We start from the raw sequence: 22,559 nt of genomic DNA, 5'->3' as shown, positions 1-22,559 counted from the left end.
GACACGGCTCTGGTTAAAGGGAACAATGTGACTCACGGGACACGGCTCTAGTTATAGAGAACAATGTGACTCACGGGACACGGCTCTACTTATCGGGAACAATGTGATTCACGGATACGGCTCTAGTTATAGGGAACAATGTGACTCACGGAAACGGCTCTCGTTATCGGGAACAATGTGACTCGCGGGACCTGGCTCTAGTTATAGGGAACAATGTGATTCACGGACACGGCTCGAGTTACAGGGAACAAAGTGACTCGCGGGACACGGCTCTAGTTATAGAGAACAATGTGACTCACGGGACACGGCTCTAATTTTCGGGAACAATGTGATTCACGGATACGGCTCTAGTTATAGGGAACAATGTGACTCATGGGACACGGCTCTAGTTATAGGGAACAATGTGACTCACGGACACGGCTCTAGTTATAGGGAACAATGTGATTCACGGACACGGCTCTAGTTATAGGGAACAATGTGACTCACGGACATGGCTCTAGTTATAGGGAACAATGTGACTCACGGACACGGCTCGAGTTATAGGGAACAATGTGACTCTAGGACACGTCTCTAGTTATAGGGAACAATGTGACTCACGGGACACGGCTCTAGTTATCGGGAACAATGTGATTCACGGATACGGCTCTAGTTATAGGCAACAATGTGACTCATGGGACACGGCTCTAGTTATAGGGAACAATGTGACTCACGGGACACGGTTCCAGTTATAGGGAACAATGTAACCCACGGACATAGCTCTAGTTATAGGGAACAATGTGACTCATGGGACTCGGCTCAAGTTATAGGGAACAATGTGACTCACGGACACAGCTCTAGTTATAGGGAACAATATGACTCACAAACACGGCTCTAGTTATAGGGAACAATGTGACTCACGGGACACGGTTCCAGTTATAGGGAACAATGTGACTCATGGGACACTGCTCTAGTTATCGGGAACAATGTGACTCATGGGACACGGCTCTAGTTATAGGGAACAATGTAACTCACGGACACGGCTCCAGTTATAGGGAACAATGTGACTCACGGACACAGCTCTAGTTATAGGGAACAATATGACTCACGGACACGGCTCTAGTTATAGGGAACAATATGACTCACGGACACAGCTCTAGTTATCGGGAACAATGTGACTCATGGGACACGGCTCTAGTTATAGGGAACAATGTGACTCACGGACACGGCTCTAGTTATAGGGAACAATGTGACTCACGGGCACGGCTCTAGTTATAGGGAACAATGTGACTCACGGGACACGGCTCTAGTTATCGGGAACAATGTGACTCACGGGCACGGCTCTAGTTATAGGGAACAATGTGACTCAAGGACAGGGCTCCAGTTATAGGGAGCAATGTGACTCACGGACACGGCTCTAGTTATCGGGAACAATATGATTCACGGACACGGCTCGAGTTATAGGGAACAATTTGACTCACGGGACACGGCTCCAGTTATCGGGAACAATATGATTCACGGACACGGCTCTAGTTATAGGGAACAATGTGACTCACGGACAGTGCTCTAGTTATCGGGAACAATATGATTCACGGACACGGCTCTAGTTATAGGGAACAATGTGACTCATGGGACACGGCTGTAGTTATATGGAACAATGTGACTCTCGGACACGGCTCTAGTTATCGGGAACAATGTGACTCACGGGACACGGCTCTCGTTATAGGGAACAATGTGACTCACGGGACCTGGCTCTAGTTATAGTGAACAATGTGACTCACGGGACACGGTCTAGTTATAGGGAACAATGTGACTCACGGGACACGGCTCGAGTTATAGGGAACAATGTGACTCACGGGACACGGCTCTCGTTATAGGGAACAATGTGACTCACGGGACACGGCTCTAGTTATCGGGAACAATATGATTCACGGGACACGGCTCTAGTTATAGGGAACAATGTGACTCACGGAACACGGCTCGAGTTATAGGGAACAATGTGACTCACGGGACACGGCTCGAGTTACAGGGAACAATGTGACTCACGGACACGGCTCTAGTTATAGGAAACAATGTGACTCACGGGACACGGCTCTAGTTATCGGGAACAATGTGACTCACGGACACGGCTCTAGTTATAGGGAACAATGTGACTCACGGGACACGGCTCTAGTTATAGGGAACAATGTGACTCACGGGACACGGCTCGAGTTATAGGGAACAATGTGACTCTAGGACACGTCTCTAGTTATAGGGAACAATGTGACTCACGGGACACGGCTCTAGTTATCGGGAACAATGTGATTCACGGATACGGCTCTAGTTATTGGGAACAATGTGACTCATGGGACACGGCTCTAGTTATAGGGAACAATGTGACTCACCGACACGGCTCTAGTTATAGGGAACAATGTGACTCACGGGACACGGCTCTAGTTATAGAGAACAATGTGACTCACGGGACACGGCTCTAGTTATAGGGAACAATGTGACTCACGGACACGGCTCTAGTTATCGGGAACAATGTGACTCACGGGACACGGCTCCAGTTATCGGGAACAATATGATTCACGGACACGGCTCTAGTTATAGGGAACAATGTGACTCACGGACAGTGCTCTAGTTATCGGGAACAATATGATTCACGGACACGGCTCTAGTTATAGGGAACAATGTGACTCATGGGACACGGCTGTAGTTATATGGAACAATGTGACTCTCGGACACGGCTCTAGTTATCGGGAACAATGTGACTCACGGGACACGGCTCTCGTTATAGGGAACAATGTGACTCACGGGACCTGGCTCTAGTTATAGTGAACAATGTGACTCACGGGACACGGTCTAGTTATAGGGAACAATGTGACTCACGGGACACGGCTCGAGTTATAGGGAACAATGTGACTCACGGGACACGGCTCTCGTTATAGGGAACAATGTGACTCACGGGACACGGCTCTAGTTATCGGGAACAATATGATTCACGGGACACGGCTCTAGTTATAGGGAACAATGTGACTCACGGACACGGCTCTAGTTATAGGGAACAATGTGACTCACGGGACACGGCTCGAGTTACAGGGAACAATGTGACTCACGGACACGGCTCTAGTTATAGGAAACAATGTGACTCACGGGACACGGCTCTAGTTATCGGGAACAATGTGACTCACGGACACGGCTCTAGTTATAGGGAACAATGTGACTCACGGGACACGGCTCTAGTTATAGGGAACAATGTGACTCACGGGACACGGCTCGAGTTATAGGGAACAATGTGACTCTAGGACACGTCTCTAGTTATAGGGAACAATGTGACTCACGGGACACGGCTCTAGTTATCGGGAACAATGTGATTCACGGATACGGCTCTAGTTATTGGGAACAATGTGACTCATGGGACACGGCTCTAGTTATAGGGAACAATGTGACTCACCGACACGGCTCTAGTTATAGGGAACAATGTGATTCACGGATACGGCTCTAGTTATAGGGAACAATGTGACTCACGGGACACAGCTCTAGTTATCGGGAACAATGTGATTCACGGACACGGCTCGAGTTATGGGGAACAATGTGACTCACGGGACACGGCTCTAGTTATAGAGAACAATGTGACTCACGGGACACGGCTCTAGTTATAGGGAACAATGTGATTCACGGATACGGCTCTAGTTATAGGGAACAATGTGACTCATGGGACACGGCTCTAGTTATAGGGAACAATGTGACTCACGGACACGGCTCTAGTTATAGGGAACAATGTGACTCACGGGACACGGCTCTAGTTATCGGGAACAATGTGATTCACGGACACGGTTCTAGTTATAGGGAACAATGTGACTCACGGACACGGCTCTAGTTACAGGGAACAATGTGACTCATGGGACACGGCTCTAGTTACAGGGAACAATGTGACTCACGGACACGGCTCTAGTTATAGGGAACAATGTGACTCACGGGACACGGCTCTAGTTATAGGGAACAATGTGATTCACGGACACGGTTCTAGTTTATAGGGAACAATGTGACTCACGGGACACGGCTCTAGTTATCGGGAACAATGTGATTCACGGATACGGCTCTAGTTATAGGGAACAATGTGACTCATGGGACACGGCTCTAGTTATAGGGAACAATGTGACTCACGCACACGGCTCTAGTTATAGGGAACAATGTGACTCACGGGACATGGCTCTAGTTATCGGGAACAATGTGATTCACGGACACGGTTCTAGTTATAGGGAACAATGTGACTCACGGACACGGCTCTAGTTACAGGGAACAATGTGACTCATGGGACACGGCTCTAGTTATAGGGAACAATGTGACTCATGGGACACGGCTCTAGTTACAGGGAACAATGTGACTCACGGACACGGCTCTAGTTATAGGGAACAATGTGACTCACGGTCACGGCTCTAGTTGTAGGGAACAATGTGACTCACGGGACACGGCTCTAGTTATAGGGAACAATGTGACTCACGGACACGGCTCTAGTTATAGGGAACAATGTGACTCACGGGACACAGCTCTAGTTATCGGGAACAATGTGATTCACGGACACGGCTCTAGTTATAGGGAACAATGTGACTCACGGACACGGCTCTAGTTATAGGGAACAATGTGACTCACGGGACACAGCTCTAGTTATCGGGAACAATGTGATTCACGGACACGGCTCTAGTTATAGGGAACAATGTGACTCACGGGACCTGGCTCTAGTTATAGGGAACAATGTGACTCACGGAACACGGCTCTAGTTATAGGGAACAATGTGACTCACGGACACGGCTCTAGTTATAGGCAACAATGTGACTCACGGGACACGGCTCTAGTTATCGGGAACAATGTGACTCACGGACACGGCTCTAGTTATAGGGAACAATGTGACCCACGGACACGGCTCTAGTTATAGGGAACAATGTGACTCACGGGTCACGGCTCTAGTTATAGGGAACAATGTGACTCACGGGACACGGCTCTAGTTATCGGGAACAATGTGACTCACGGACACGGCTCTAGTTATAGGGAACAATGTGACCCACGGACACGGCTCTAGGTATAGGGAACAAGGTGACTCACGGGACACGGCTCTAGTTATAGGGAACAATGTGACTCACGGGACACGGCTCTAGTTATAGGGAACAATGTGACTCACGGGACACGGCTCTAGTTATAGAGAACAATGTGACTCACGGACACGGCTCTAGTTATAGGGAACAATGTGACTCACGGGACACGGCTCTAGTTATAGGGAACAATGTGACTCACGGGACACGGCTCTAGTTATAGGGAACAATGTGACTCACGGGACACGGCTCTAGTTATAGGGAACAAGGTGACCCACGGACATTGCTCTAGTTATAGGGAACAATGTGACTCATGGGACACGGCTCTAGTTATAGGGAACAATGTGACTCACGGGACACGGCTCTAGTTATAGGGAACAATGTGACTCACGGGACACGGCTCTAGTTATAGGGAACAAGGTGACCCACGGACATTGCTCTAGTTATAGGGAACAATGTGACTCATGGGACACGGCTCTAGTTATAGGGAACAATGTGACTCACGGTCACGGCTCTAGTTATCGGGAACAATGTGATTCACGGACACGGCTCTAGTTATAGGGAACAATGTGACTCACGGACACGGCTCTAGTTATAGGGAACAATGTGACTCACGGGACACAGCTCTAGTTATCGGGAACAATGTGATTCACGGACACGGCTCTAGTTATAGAGAACAATGTGACTCACGGGACACGGCTCTAGTTATAGAGAACAATGTGACTCACGGGACACGGCTCTAGTTATCGGGAACAATGTGATTCAAGGATACGGCTCTACTTATAGGGAACAATGTGACTCACGGGACACAGCTCTCGTTATAGGGAGCAATGTGACTCACGGACACGGCTCTAGTTAAAGGGAACAATGTGACTCAAGGGACACTGCTCTAGTTATCGGGAACAATGTGATTCACGGACACGGCTCGAGTTATAGGGAACAATGTGACTCTAGGACACGTCTCTAGTTATAGGGAACAATGTGACTCACGGGACACGGCTCTAGTTATCGGGAACAATGTGATTCACGGATACGGCTCTAGTTATTGGGAACAATGTGACTCATGGGACACGGCTCTAGTTATAGGGAACAATTTGACTCACGGACACGGCTCTAGTTATAGGGAACAATGTGATTCACGGATACGGCTCTAGTTATAGGGAACAATGTGACTCATGGGAGACGGCTCTAGTTATAGGGAACAATTTGACTCACGGACACGGCTCTAGTTATAGGGAACAATGTGACTCACGGGACACAGCTCTAGTTATCGGGAACAATGTGATTCACGGACACGGCTCGAGTTATGGGGAACAATGTGACTCACGGGACACGGCTCTAGTTATAGAGAACAATGTGACTCACTGGACACGGCTCTAGTTATCGGGAACAATGTGATTCACGGATACGGCTCTAGTTGTAGGGAACAATGTGACTCATGGGACACGGCTCTAGTTATAGGGAACAATGTGACTCACGGACACGGCTCTAGTTATAGGGAACAATGTGATTCACGGACACGGTTCTAGTTATAGGGAACAATGTGACTCACGGACACGGCTCTAGTTACAGGGAACAATGTGACTCATGGGACACGGCTCTAGTTACAGGGAACAATGTGACTCACGGACACGGCTCTAGTTATAGGGAACAATGTGACTCACGGGACACGGCTCTAGTTATCGGGAACAATGTGATTCACGGACACGGTTCTAGTTATAGGGAACAATGTGACTCACGGACACGGCTCTAGTTACAGGGAACAATGTGACTCATGGGACACGGCTCTTGTTACAGGGAACAATGTGACTCACGGACACGGCTCTAGTTATAGGGAACAATGTGACTCACGGGACACGGCTCTAGTTATCGGGAACAATGTGATTCACGGACATGGTTCTAGTTATAGGGAACAATGTGACTCACGGGACACGGCTCTAGTTATAGGGAACAATGTGACTCACGCACACGGCTCTAGTTATAGGGAACAATGTGACTCACGGGACATGGCTCTAGTTATCGGGAACAATGTGATTCACGGACACGGTTCTAGTTATAGGGAACAATGTGACTCACGGACACGGCTCTAGTTACAGGGAACAATGTGACTCATGGGACACGGCTCTAGTTATAGGGAACAATGTGACTCATGGGACACGGCTCTAGTTACAGGGAACAATGTGACTCACGGACACGGCTCTAGTTATAGGGAACAATGTGACTCACGGGACACGGCTCTAGTTATAGGGAACAACGTGACTCACGGGACACGGCTCTAGTTATAGGGAACAATGTGACTCACGGGACACGGCTCTCGTTATAGGGAACAATGTGACTCACGGACACGGCTCTAGTTATAGGGAACAATGTGACTCACGGAACACGGCTCTAGTTATAGGGAACAATGTGACTCACGGACACGGCTCTAGTTATAGGGAACAATGTGACTCACGGGACAAGGCTCTAGTTATCGGGAACAATGTGACTCACGGACACGGCTCTAGTTATAGGGAACAATGTGACCCACGGACACGGCTCTAGTTATAGGGAACAATGTGACTCACGGGTCACGGCTCTAGTTATAGGGAACAATGTGACTCACGGGACACGGCTCTAGTTATCGGGAACAATGTGACTCACGGACACGGCTCTAGTTATAGAGAACAATGTGACCCACGGACACGGCTCTAGTTTTCCGGAACAAGGTGACTCACGGGACACGGCTCTAGTTATAGGGAACAATGTGACTCACGGGACACGGCTCTAGTTATAGGGAACAATGTGACTCACGGGACACGGCTCTAGTTATAGAGAACAATGTGACTCACGGACACGGCTCTAGTTATAGGGAACAATGTGACTCACGGGACACGGCTCTAGTTATAGGGAACAATGTGACTCACGGGACACGGCTCTAGTTATAGGGAACAATGTGACTCACGGGACACGGCTCTAGTTATAGGGAACAAGGTGACCCACGGACATTGCTCTAGTTATAGGGAACAATGTGACTCATGGGACACGGCTCTAGTTATAGGGAACAATGTGACTCACGGGACACGGCTCTAGTTATAGGGAACAATGTGACTCACGGGACACGGCTCTAGTTATAGGGAACAAGGTGACCCACGGACATTGCTCTAGTTATAGGGAACAATGTGACTCATGGGACACGGCTCTAGTTATAGGGAACAATGTGACTCACGGTCACGGCTCTAGTTATCGGGAACAATGTGATTCACGGACACGGCTCTAGTTATAGGGAACAATGTGACTCACGGACACGGCTCTAGTTATAGGGAACAATGTGACTCACGGGACACAGCTCTAGTTATCGGGAACAATGTGATTCACGGACACGGCTCTCGTTATAGAGAACAATGTGACTCACGGGACACGGCTCTAGTTATCGGGAACAATGTGATTCAAGGATACGGCTCTACTTATAGGGAACAATGTGACTCATGGGACACAGCTCTAGTTATAGGGAGCAATGTGACTCACGGACACGGCTCTAGTTAAAGGGAACAATGTGACTCAAGGGACACTGCTCTAGTTATCGGGAACAATGTGATTCACGGACACGGCTCGAGTTATAGGGAACAATGTGACTCGCGGGACACGGCTCTAGTTATAGAGAACAATGTGACTCACGGGACCTGGCTCTAGTTATAGGGAACAATGTGACTCACGGAACACGGCTCTAGTTATAGGGAACAATGTGACTCACGGACACGGCTCTAGTTATAGGGAACAATGTGACCCACGGACACGGCTCTAGTTATAGGGAACAATGTGACTCACGGACACAGCTATAGTTATAGGGAACAATGTGACTCATGGGACACGGCTCTAGTTATAGGGAACAATGTGACTCACGGGACACGGCTCTAGTTACAGGGAACATTGTGACTCACAGCCACGGCTCTCGTTATAGGGAACAATGTGACTCACGGACATGGCTCTAGTTATAGAGAACAATGTGACTCACGGGACACGGCTCTAGTTATCGGGAACAATGTGATTCACGGATACGGCTCTAGTTATAGGGAACAATGTGACTCATGGGACACGGCTCTAGTTATAGGGAACAACGTGACTCACGCACACGGCTCTAGTTATAGGGAACAATGTGACTCACGGGACATGGCTCTAGTTATCGGGAACAATGTGATTCACGGACACGGTTCTAGTTATAGGGAACAATGTGACTCACGGACACGGCTCTAGTTACAGGGAACAATGTGACTCATGGGACACGGCTCTAGTTATAGGGAACAATGTGACCCACGGACACGGCTCTAGTTATAGGGAACAATGTGACTCACGGGTCACGGCTCTAGTTATAGGGAACAATGTGACTCACGGGACACGGCTCTAGTTATCGGGAACAATGTGACTCACGGACACGGCTCTAGTTATAGAGAACAATGTGACCCACGGACACGGCTCTAGTTTTCCGGAACAAGGTGACTCACGGGACACGGCTCTAGTTATAGGGAACAATGTGACTCACGGGACACGGCTCTAGTTATAGGGAACAATGTGACTCACGGGACACGGCTCTAGTTATAGAGAACAATGTGACTCACGGACACGGCTCTAGTTATAGGGAACAATGTGACTCACGGGACACGGCTCTAGTTATAGGGAACAATGTGACTCACGGGACACGGCTCTAGTTATAGGGAACAATGTGACTCACGGGACACGGCTCTAGTTATAGGGAACAAGGTGACCCACGGACATTGCTCTAGTTATAGGGAACAATGTGACTCATGGGACACGGCTCTAGTTATAGGGAACAATGTGACTCACGGGACACGGCTCTAGTTATAGGGAACAATGTGACTCACGGGACACGGCTCTAGTTATAGGGAACAAGGTGACCCACGGACATTGCTCTAGTTATAGGGAACAATGTGACTCATGGGACACGGCTCTAGTTATAGGGAACAATGTGACTCACGGTCACGGCTCTAGTTATCGGGAACAATGTGATTCACGGACACGGCTCTAGTTATAGGGAACAATGTGACTCACGGACACGGCTCTAGTTATAGGGAACAATGTGACTCACGGGACACAGCTCTAGTTATCGGGAACAATGTGATTCACGGACACGGCTCTCGTTATAGAGAACAATGTGACTCACGGGACACGGCTCTAGTTATCGGGAACAATGTGATTCAAGGATACGGCTCTACTTATAGGGAACAATGTGACTCATGGGACACAGCTCTAGTTATAGGGAGCAATGTGACTCACGGACACGGCTCTAGTTAAAGGGAACAATGTGACTCAAGGGACACTGCTCTAGTTATCGGGAACAATGTGATTCACGGACACGGCTCGAGTTATAGGGAACAATGTGACTCGCGGGACACGGCTCTAGTTATAGAGAACAATGTGACTCACGGGACCTGGCTCTAGTTATAGGGAACAATGTGACTCACGGAACACGGCTCTAGTTATAGGGAACAATGTGACTCACGGACACGGCTCTAGTTATAGGGAACAATGTGACCCACGGACACGGCTCTAGTTATAGGGAACAATGTGACTCACGGACACAGCTATAGTTATAGGGAACAATGTGACTCATGGGACACGGCTCTAGTTATAGGGAACAATGTGACTCACGGGACACGGCTCTAGTTACAGGGAACATTGTGACTCACAGCCACGGCTCTCGTTATAGGGAACAATGTGACTCACGGACATGGCTCTAGTTATAGAGAACAATGTGACTCACGGGACACGGCTCTAGTTATCGGGAACAATGTGATTCACGGATACGGCTCTAGTTATAGGGAACAATGTGACTCATGGGACACGGCTCTAGTTATAGGGAACAACGTGACTCACGCACACGGCTCTAGTTATAGGGAACAATGTGACTCACGGGACATGGCTCTAGTTATCGGGAACAATGTGATTCACGGACACGGTTCTAGTTATAGGGAACAATGTGACTCACGGACACGGCTCTAGTTACAGGGAACAATGTGACTCATGGGACACGGCTCTAGTTATAGGGAACAATGTGACTCATGGGACACGGCTCTAGTTACAGGGAACAATGTGACTCACGGACACGGCTCTAGTTATAGGGAACAATGTGACTCACGGGACACGGCTCTAGTTATAGGGAACAACGTGACTCACGGGACACGGCTCTAGTTATAGGGAACAATGTGACTCACGGGACACGGCTCTCGTTATAGGGAACAATGTGACTCACGGACACGGCTCTAGTTATAGGGAACAATGTGACTCACGGAACACGGCTCTAGTTATCGGGAACAATGTGACTCACGGACACGGCTCTAGTTATAGGGAACAATGTGACTCACGGGACACGGCTCTAGTTATCGGGAACAATGTGATTCACGGACACGGCTCTAGTTATAGGGAACAATGTGACTCACGGACACGGCTCTAGTTATAGGGAACAATGTGACTCACGGGACACGGCTCTAGTTATCGGGAACAATGTGACTCACGGACACGGCTCTAGTTATAGGGAACAATGTGACCCACGGACACGGCTCTAGTTATAGGGAACAATGTGACTCACGGGTCACGGCTCTAGTTATAGGGAACAATGTGACTCACGGGACACGGCTCTAGTTATCGGGAACAATGTGACTCACGGACACGGCTCTAGTTATAGGGAACAATGTGACCCACGGACACGGCTCTAGTTTTCCGGAACAAGGTGACACACGGGACACGGCTCTAGTTATAGGGAACAATGTGACTCACGGGACACGGCTCTAGTTATAGGGAACAATGTGACTCACGGGACACGGCTCTAGTTATAGAGAACAATGTGACTCACGGACACGGCTCTAGTTATAGGGAACAATGTGACTCACGGGACACGGCTCTAGTTATAGGGAACAATGTGACTCACGGGACACGGCTCTAGTTATAGGGAACAATGTGACTCACGGGACACGGCTCTAGTTATAGGGAACAAGGTGACCCACGGACATTGCTCTAGTTATAGGGAACAATGTGACTCATGGGACACGGCTCTAGTTATAGGGAACAATGTGACTCACGGGACACGGCTCTAGTTATAGGGAACAATGTGACTCACGGGACACGGCTCTAGTTATAGGGAACAAGGTGACCCACGGACATTGCTCTAGTTATAGGGAACAATGTGACTCATGGGACACGGCTCTAGTTATAGGGAACAATGTGACTCACGGTCACGGCTCTAGTTATCGGGAACAATGTGATTCACGGACACGGCTCTAGTTATAGGGAACAATGTGACTCACGGACACGGCTCTAGTTATAGGGAACAATGTGACTCACGGGACACAGCTCTAGTTATCGGGAACAATGTGATTCACGGACACTGCTCTCGTTATAGAGAACAATGTGACTCACGGGACACGGCTCTAGTTATCGGGAACAATGTGATTCAAGGATACGGCTCTACTTATAGGGAACAATGTGACTCATGGGACACAGCTCTAGTTATAGGGAGCAATGTGACTCACGGACACGGCTCTAGTTAAAGGGAACAATGTGACTCAAGGGACACTGCTCTAGTTATCGGGAACAATGTGATTCACGGACACGGCTCGAGTTATAGGGAACAATGTGACTCGCGGGACACGGCTCTAGTTATAGAGAACAATGTGACTCATGGGACCTGGCTCTAGTTATAGGGAACAATGTGACTCACGGAACACGGCTCTAGTTATAGGGAACAATGTGACTCACGGACACGGTTCTAGTTATAGGGAACAATGTGACTCACGGGACATGACTCTAGTTATCGGGAACAATGTGACTCACGGACACGGCTCTAGTTATAGGGAACAATGTGACTCACGGGACACGGCTCTAGTTATAGGGAACAATGTGACTCACGGGACACGGCTCTAGTAATAGGGAACAATGTGACTCACGGACACGGCTCTAGTTATAGGGAACAATGTGACCCACGGACACGGCTCTAGTTATAGGGAACAATGTGACTCACGGACACAGCTATAGTTATAGGGAACAATGTGACTCATGGGACACGGCTCTAGTTATAGGGAACAATGTGACTCACGGGACACGGCTCTAGTTACAGGGAACATTGTGACTCACAGACACGGCTCTCGTTATAGGGAACAATGTGACTCACGGGACACGGCTCTAGTTATAGGGAACAATGTGACTCACGGGACACGGCTCGAGTTATAGGGAACAATGTGACTCTAGGACACGTCTCTAGTTATAGGGAACAATGTGACTCACGGGACACGGCTCTAGTTATCGGGAACAATGTGATTCACGGATACGGCTCTAGTTATAGGGAACAATGTGACTCATGGGACACGGCTCTAGTTATCGGGAACAATGTGATTCACGGACACGGCTCTAGTTACAGGGAACAATGTGACTCACAGACACGGCTCTCGTTATAGGGAACAATGTGACTCACGGGACACGGCTCTAGTTATAAGAAACAATGTGACTCACGGGACACAGCTCTAGTTATAGGGAACAATGTGACTCACGGGACACGGCTCGAGTTATAGGGAACAATGTGACTCTAGGACACGTCTCTAGTTATAGGGAACAATGTGACTCACGGGACACGGCTCTAGTTATCTGGAACAATGTGATTCACGGATACGGCTCTAGTTATAGGGAACAATGTGACTCATGGGACACGGCTCTAGTTATAGGGAACAATTTGACTCACGGACACGGCTCTAGTTATAGGGAACAATTTGACTCACGGACACGGCTCTAGTTATAGGGAACAACGTGACTCATGGGACACAGCTCCAGTTATCGGGAACAATGTCATTCACGGACACGGCTCTAGTTATCGGGGACAATGTGACTCTCGGACAAGGCTCTAGTTATAGGGAACAATGTGACTCACGGGACACGGCTCTAGTTATCGGGAACAATGTGATTCACGGACACGACTCTAGTTATAGGGAACAATGTGACTCACGGGACCTGGCTCTAGTTATAGGGAACAATGTGACTCACGGGACACGGCTCTAGTTATAGGGAACAATGTGACTCATGGGACACGGCTCTAGTTCCACTTACCCGCCCGCTCCCCATAACCCTTAATTCTCTTATTGGTTAAAAATCTATCTTTCTGTGACTTGAATGCATTCAATGAGCTAGCCTGAACTGCTTTCTTGGGCAGAGAATTCCACAGATTCACAACCCTCTGGGAGAAGAAATTCCTTCTCAACTCGGTTTTAAATTGGCTCCCCCCTATTTTGAGGCTGTGCCCCCTGGTTCTAGTCTCCCCGACCAGTGGAAACAAACTCTCTGCCTCTATCTTGTTTATCCCTTTCATTATTTTAAATGTTTCTATAAGATCACCCCTCATCCTTCTGAACTGCAACGAGTAAAGACCCAGTCTACTCAATCTATCATCATAAGGTAACCCCCTCATCTCCGGAACCAGCCACGTGAACCGTCTCTGTACCCCCTCCAAAGCTAGTATATCCTTCCTTCAGTAAGGTTATCCTTCACGGGGCACGCAATTGCTGAAATCGAATGTGATAAAAGGTGCAGCAGGTGAGGGTTATCTATGAAGAATTGTAATTTTAAACTAAAATCAGACAGATGATCCTTGCAGCAATGGAAAGGTAAATCTGCTCACCTTGTGATTTCCCCAGAGACTCGCCAGTCCGTTGGGATCTACCACACGGAAGATCTTGGATTGCTTATCCTCCCACCTGATGTACGGTTGGTAGCGACTGTCGGCAAGGAGCTGGTAGACATAGTCCCAGAGCAGCCTGCAGTCTGCACAACAATCGTTCACATTAGCAATTAGTAGCAGCAATCGACAAGCCCTCCTCCCTGCAGCCCAGTGTGCTGCAATCAAATTCATTGCTCCATTGATCACTCTCGCTCATGCTGATCCAGAATCTGAAGGCAGGAATTCCTTCCCTTCCTTAGCCTTCATTTCATTCCAAGCATCATTTCATCACTTCCTGACTTCGCCTCTCTTTTAATCTTCATTATTGGCCATTTCCCGTACTATGGCTCACTAAGGTTTCTCAATTTATAATAGGTTCGAGCATACGTAGGCCGAGGTCATACAGGCACCTCACACACATCTGTACATTCTGTCACACTCAGATGGTAGGGTAGAGTGTTTTTTGATACACAAGGTATAACAATTGTGTGGGACAGGCTGGAGGTCAGAGGGTCTTTACCTGTCGATCATTGTTCTTTTGTTCGTAGTTCAACAACAGCAACTGCCTGTATAGATATAGCGCCTTTTATGCAGTAAAACATCCCATGGTGCTTCACAGGAGCATCCAACAAATTTTGACACCGAGTCACATGAGGAGACATTAGGGCAGGTAACCAAAAACTTGGTCAAAGGGGTCGGTTTTAAGGAGCGCCTTAAGAGAGGTAGAGAGGCGGAGAGGTTTAGGGAGAGAATTCCAGAGCTTCGGGGCTTGCTAGTTGAAAGCACAACCACCAATGGTAGAACGATGGATGTCGTGGATCAGCTAAAGGCCAGAATTAGAGGATCTCCGACATCTCAAGGGGGGCTGTGAGGCTGGAAGAGGATCCAGAAATGGGACGACGAGGGCCATGGAGGGATTTGAAAACAAGGATGAGAATTTTAAAATCGAAGCATTGCTGAACCAGGAGCCAGTGATTACAGGGATGATGGGTGAGTGGGACTTGGTGCGAGTTAGGACACGGGCAGCTGAGTTTTGGATGAGCTTTAGTTTACGTGGGGCAGAATGTGGGAAGCCAGCCAAGAAGTAACACGTTGGAATAGTCAGGTCTGGAGGTAAGAAAGACAGGGATGAGGGTTTGAGCAGCGATGGAGCTGAGGCACAGGTGGAGACAGGCAGTCTTAGTAATGGCATGGATATGTGGTCGGAAGCTCGTCTCAGAGTCCAACTCGACACCAAGGTTGCAAACAGCATGGTTCAGCCTCAGACAGTTGCTATGGAGACGATGGCTGGGGAACGGAGCTTGTAGCGGGGACCGAAGACAATGGCTCTAGTCTTCCCAATATTTAGTTCACATCTGTACATTCTGTCACACACGGACGGTGTGAGTTCACAGCAGTATTTTCTGTCATGGAAGTATATTATCACATTGTACAAGAGTCGAAGGAGAAGGAAAACAATGTAACAAGCCCAAGAAGGGAGGGGGCGGTTCTGGACTTAGTTTTGGGGAATGAAGCTGGGCAGGTGGAAGGGGTATCAGTGGGAGAGCATTTTGGTGCTGGTGATCATAATTCAATAAGATTTAGGGTAGTTGTGGAAAAGGACAAAGATAGACCAGGAATAAAAGTTCTCAACTGGGGGAAAGCCAGTAACTAGTGGATTGCTGCAGGGATCGGTGCTCGGTCCTCAACTATTTACAATCTATATTAATGAAGGGACCGAGTGTAATGTAACCAAGTTTGCTGATGATACAAAGATGGATGGGAAAGCAAATTGTGAGGAGGACACAAAAAATCTGCAAAGGGATATAGACAGACTAAGTGCGTGGGCAAAAATTTGGCAGAAGGAGTATAATGTGGGAAAATGTGAAGTTATCCACTTTGGCAGAAATAATAGAAAAGCAAATTATAATTTAAATTGAGAAAAATTGCAAAGTGCTGCTGTACAGAGGGACCTGGGGATCCTTGTGCATTAAACACAAAAAGTTAGTATGCAGGTCCAGCAAGTGATCAGGAAGGTAAATGGAATGTTGGCCTTTATTGCCAGGGGGATAGAGTATAAAAGCAGAGAAGTCCTGCTATAACTGTACAGGGTATTGGTGAGGTCACACCTGGAGTACTGCGTACAGTTTTGGTCTCCATATTTAAGGAAGGATATACTTGCATTGGAGGCTGTTCAGAGAAGGTTCACTAGGTTTATTCCGGAAATGAAAGGGTTGATTTATGAAGATAGGTTGAGTAGGTTGGGCCTATACTCATTGGAGTTCTGAAGAATGAGAGGCGGTCTTATCAAAACTTATAAGATAATGAGGGGGCTCGACAAGGGGGATGCAGAGAGAATATTTCCACTTATGGAGGAAACTAAAACTAGAGGACATAGTCTAAGAATAAGGGGCCGCCTATTTAAAACTGAGATGAGGAGGAATTCTCAGAGGGTTGTAAATCTGTGGATTTCTCTGCCCCAGAGAGCTGTGGAGGCTGGGTCATTGAATATATTTAAGGTGGAGATAGACAGATTTTTGAGCAATAAGGTAATAAGGGTTATGGGGAGCGGACAGGGAAGTGGAGCTGAATCCATGATCAGATCAGCCATGATCTTATTGAATGGCGGAGCAGGCTCGAGGGGCCAAATGGCCGACTCCTGCTCCTATTTCTTATGTTCTTATGTACTAAGCTGAGATGTGATTTCGCCAAGGTGGACTGGAAACAGATACTTGAAGGTAAATCAGTGTCAGAGCAGTGGGAGGCATTCAAGGAGGAGACCCGGAGGGTTCAGAGCTAATGTGTTCCCTTAAAGAAAAAGGGTGGGACCAATCCACAGCCCCCTGGATGTCGAGGGACATACAGGGTAGGATAAAGAAAAAGAGGGAGGCTTATGATAGATACCGCGGGCAGAAATCCTCGAGGAGTATACAAAGCGCAGGGGTGAAATTAAAAAGGAAATTAGGAAAGCAAATAGAGAGCATGAAAAAATTTTGGCAAGTAAAATTGCACCTTTGTTTACAAAGGGAAAAAGGGATAGGTCGAGTAATTACAGGTCAATCAGCCTAACCTCAGTGGTGGGAAAAGTATTGAAAAATATTTTGAGGGCCAAATCTTCATTGAATTTTTTGAGGAGGGTCGATGAGGGTAGTGTGTCCGATGCAGTATATATGGATTTTAGCAAGGCTTTTGATAAGGTCCCACATGGCAGACTGGTCATGAAAGTAAAAGCCCATGGGATCCAGGGCAAAGTGGCAAGTTGGAACCAAAATTGGCTCAGAGGCAGGAAGCAAAGGGTAATGTTTGATGGATGTTTTTGTGACTGGAAGGCTGTATCCAGTGGGGTTCCGCAGGTCTCAGTACTAGGTCCCTTGCTTTTTGTGGTATATATCAATGATTTAGACTAGAATGTTGGGGATATAATTAAGAAGTTTGCAGATGATACTAAAATCGGCTGTGTGGTTGATAATGAAGAAGAAAGCTGTAGACTGCAGGAAGATATCAATGGACTGGTCAGGTGGGCAGAACAGTGGCAAATGGAATTGAATCCGGAGAAGTGTGAGGTAATGCATTTGGGCATTTGGGGAGGTCTAACAAGGCAAGGGAATACACATTAAATGGTCGGACACTGAGAAATGTAGAGGAACAAAGGGACCTGGGAGTGCAGGTCCACAGATCCCTGAATGTAGCAGGCCAGGTGGATAAGGTGGTTAAGAAAGCATACAGAATACTTGCCTTTATGAGCCGAGGCATAGAATACAAGAGCAGGGAGGTTAGGCTTGAACTGTATAAAACACTGGTTAGGCCACAGCTAGAGTACTATGTGCAGTTCTGGTCACCACATTACAGAAAAGATGTGATTGCACTAGAGAGGGTGCAGAATAGATTTACGAGGATGTTGCCGGGAGGGGAGAATTTTAGCTCTGAGGACATATTGGATAGGCTGGGTTTGTTTTCTTTGGAACAGAGGAGGCTGAGGGGAGACCTCATTGAGGTGTATAAAATTATGAGGGGCCAAGTTAGAGTGGATAGGAAGGACCTGTTTCCCATAGCAGAGGGGTCAACAACCCGGGGCATAGATTTAAAGTAATTGGGAGGAGGTTTAGAGGGGATTTGAGGAGAAATTTCTTCACCCAGAGGGTGGTGGGGGTCTGGAACTCACTGCCTGAAAGGGTGGTAGAGGCAGAAACCCTCACCACATTTAAAAAGTACTTGGATGTGCACCTGAAGTGCTGTAACCTGCAGGGCTAAGGACCGAGAGCTGGACAGTGGGATTAGGCTGGATAGCTCTTGGTCGTCCGGTACGGACACGATGGGCCGAATGGCCTCCTTCCGTGCTGTAAATTTCTGTGATTCTGTGATTCTACACGGCATCAGCACCCGAGCACATTGCTGCCCAGGATGCCAGAGATGGCCTCACCATGGCCAGATTTACTGCACTTGATGTTGTACACCCTGGCTGACATGATGCACCAGGTTGGCATCACCCCACACCAGCTCCATGAAGCATCCCTACAATGCCCAAGCTATTCCTTTCACACTCAGCACCATTGTGGGGGTACCGTTATGTCTCACCATTCACTGCAACTCACTGAGCCACTTCCAAAGGAGCTTACAAACCTGACCAAGGAAGCAAAGTGTTGAAAATAAAGGTTTCAATGTTTCACAGCACATTAACAGAAACTTTACATGAACATTGCATAAAACACCCAAGTGCCTACCCCTGTGTGTTGTTAGTTGGTATGATTGGACTTGGATGAGGCTGAGTGTGAGGGGTGGTTAGTGATAATGTAGATGGAGTGAGATGGGTGGCAGTGCTCGATACGTTGGTGTGAGTAAGGATGCGCAGGAGTAGGGTCGGGAAGGCAGAGTGATGAGAATGTTGAGGTTGTTTGTGGATTTGTAATCTACTGAGTGGCACTGCACCCAAGCCCTCCTGACCACAACCCTTGTGCCCTCTTCTGCAATGTGCAACCATGCTGCGTTCATCTCCTAGGGACATCTCTTCCACCTGTTTAACATCTCATCTGAAAGACGGCACCTACTGACAGTGCAGCACTCCCTCAGTACTGCACTGGAGTGTCAGCCTAGATATTTGTGCTCAAATCTCTGGAGTGGGACTTGAACCCACAACCTTCTGACTCAGAGGTGAGAGTGCGACCCACTGAGCCACGGCTGACCGGGGATGAAGGATGTTAATCCCCAGTTACTTTATCAGCAACTATCTGAACAGGGAGTTCAGAAGATAGAAAACAGAGAGTAGGAATTAACGGGTCATTTTTGGGTTGGCAGTCTGTAACTAATGGGGTACCGCAGGGATCAGTGCTGGGGCCCCAGCTATTCACAATCTATATCCATGATTTAGATGACGAGACCAAATGTAATATATCCAAGTTTACTGATGATACAAAGCTAGGTGGAAATGTGAGTTGTGAGGAGGATGCAAAGAGGTTTCAATGGGATATAGACAGGCTGAGTGAGTGGGCAAGAACATGGCAAATGGAATATAATGTGGAGAAATGTGAAGTTATCCACTTTGGTCGGAAAAATAGAAAAACAGAGTATTTTTTAAACGGTGAGAGATTGGGAAATGTTGGTGTTCAGAGGGACCTGGGTGTCTTTGTACACCAATCACTGAAAGTTAACCTGCAGGTACAGCAAGCAATTGGGAAAGTAAATGGTATGTTGGCCTTTATTACAAGAGGATTTGAGTATAAAAGTAAAGACATCTTACTACAATTATATCGGGCCCTGGTGAGACCACACCTAGAGTGTTGTGTACAGTATTGGTCTCCTTACCTAAGGAAGGATATACTTGGCACAGAGGGAGTGCTGGGATGGGGGGATTGTCCTATGAGGAGAGATTGAGTAGACTAGGCCGATATTCTCTAAAGTTTAGAAGAATGAGAGGTGATCTCATTAAAACATACAACATTCTTACAGGGATTGACAGGGTAGATGCAGGAAGGATGTTTCCCCCGGGCTTGGGAGTCTAGAACCAGGAGTCACAGTCTCAGGATAAGGGGTAGGCCATTTAGCACTGGGCTGAGGAGAAATTTCTTCACTCAGAGGGTGGTGAATCTCTGGAACTCTCTGCCTCAGAGGGCTGTGGAGGCTCAGTCTTTGAGTATATTCAAGACAGAGATTGATAGATTTTTGAATATTAAGGGAATCAAGGGATATGGGGTTAGTGCCGGCAGGCGGAGTTGAGGTCGAAGATCAGCCATGATCTCATTGAATGGCGGAGCAGGCTCGAGGGGCCGAATGGCATACTCCGGTTCCTAATTCATGTGTAATTCCATCATCTAAATGGGTCTTTTCTGGCTGATCTGAGGAATGCTAAAGTCAATTGCCAACCCCGACTATCATCCTGACTGAGATCAACAAACAGCGGACCCTCACATAAACAGGATAAGCAGAATTAGCAGAAGCATGTCGGAGAATATTAATGACATTCTGCTTATCTTGTGCACATTATGTTGCCCCTTGTGATATTCAGAAGCGCCCCCCCCCCCCTCCAGAGCTCGAGTCCTTACCTGCGATTTTGCCGTTGGCCGGAGCTTGCCGCGAAGATGTCCCACGACTCCGCTTGACCTCTGATCTGTTGGAGAGGTTGAGTGGTTCCTCCCAGTGGCCGTTTCTGCCCATCTCCGAGCTGCTCAGCTTACTGAGGGAGAGCCGCACTGGCCTGTACATGGCACTGAGCGGGCTGTGACAGTGTGTGATGTTCACCATTCTCTGATCTAGGAGGAAAGGGACACTTGGTGATCTCCTTAAACAGCAGGAGGAGAGAGCATTACAGCCTCAGGAAAATTGTTGGCCTTCAGTACTCCGCCCTGCTGCTATATCCCCTAGATCTATCCCCATATCCCCTAGATCTACCCCATATCCCCTAGATCTACCCCTATATCCCCTAGATCTATCCCTATATCCCCTAGATCTACCCCTAGATCTACCCCTATATCCCCTAGATCTACCCCTAGATACCCTAGATCTACCCCTAGATCCCCTAGATCTACCCCTAGATCCCCTGGATCTACCCCTATATCCCCTGGATCTACCCCTATATCCCCGAGATCTACCCCTATATCCCCTAGATCTACCCCATATCTACCCCTATATCTACCCCTAGATCTACCCCATATCCCCTAGATCTACCCCTAGATACCCTAGATCTACCCCTAGATCCCCTAGATCTACCCCTAGATCCCCTGGATCTACCCCTATATCCCCTGGATCTACCCCTATATCCCCGAGATCTACCCCTATATCCCCTAGATCTACCCCAAATCTACCCCTATATCCCCTAGATCTACCCCTATATCCCCTAGATCTACCCCATATCCCCTAGATCTACCTCTCTATCCCCTAGATCTACCCCTAGATCCACCCCTAGATCTACCCCTAGATCTACCCCATATCCCATAGATCTACCCCTATATCTACACCTGTATCCCCTAGATCTACCCCTATATCTACCCCCAGATCTACCCCTATATCTATCCCTAGATCTACCCCTAGATCCCCTAGATCTACCCCTATACTCCAGGTGGGAGAGGTGGAACAAGGCTGGAGATATTTCTTCTCACTGTCTGGGCAATCTGCATTATGAACATCAGCAGAGCTGGCATTCGAGTTCACATCTCCTGTGCAGTGTCCTGTGCAAATAAAGCGGGCATTTAACGAGGGAGTCTTGATATCGGCACCTATTTTTAAAAAAGCTAACCATAACCCAGTCAGTGTTTACTTTATATCATTAAATCAAGTCTTGTGTTTAATTAATTAGATCTAGGGGGATAACATTAAAATGAACTAAATAGAGGATTCTGATTTTAAAGTGT

General features: G+C 47.8%; 1 protein-coding gene across 1 annotated transcript in view; it reads right to left on the bottom strand.

The window, feature by feature from the left end:
- LOC139228181 (transcription factor ETV7-like) overlaps positions 1-22,559 on the bottom strand; it is a 387,535-nt gene that overhangs the window by 315,324 nt on the left and 49,652 nt on the right. Inside the window, exons 4-5 of the mRNA XM_070859365.1 lie at positions 21,255-21,461; positions 14,701-14,843 (exon numbers count right to left, since the gene is read on the bottom strand). Coding sequence (XP_070715466.1) covers positions 14,701-14,843; positions 21,255-21,461 — 350 coding nt within the window. The remainder of the gene's footprint in view (positions 1-14,700; positions 14,844-21,254; positions 21,462-22,559) is intronic.

This window comes from Pristiophorus japonicus, chromosome 17, assembly GCF_044704955.1.
Source record: "Pristiophorus japonicus isolate sPriJap1 chromosome 17, sPriJap1.hap1, whole genome shotgun sequence".
NCBI lineage: Eukaryota > Metazoa > Chordata > Chondrichthyes > Pristiophoridae > Pristiophorus > Pristiophorus japonicus.
Note: the sequence above shows the minus strand (reverse complement) of the source record. Positions and strands in the feature narration are given on the sequence as shown.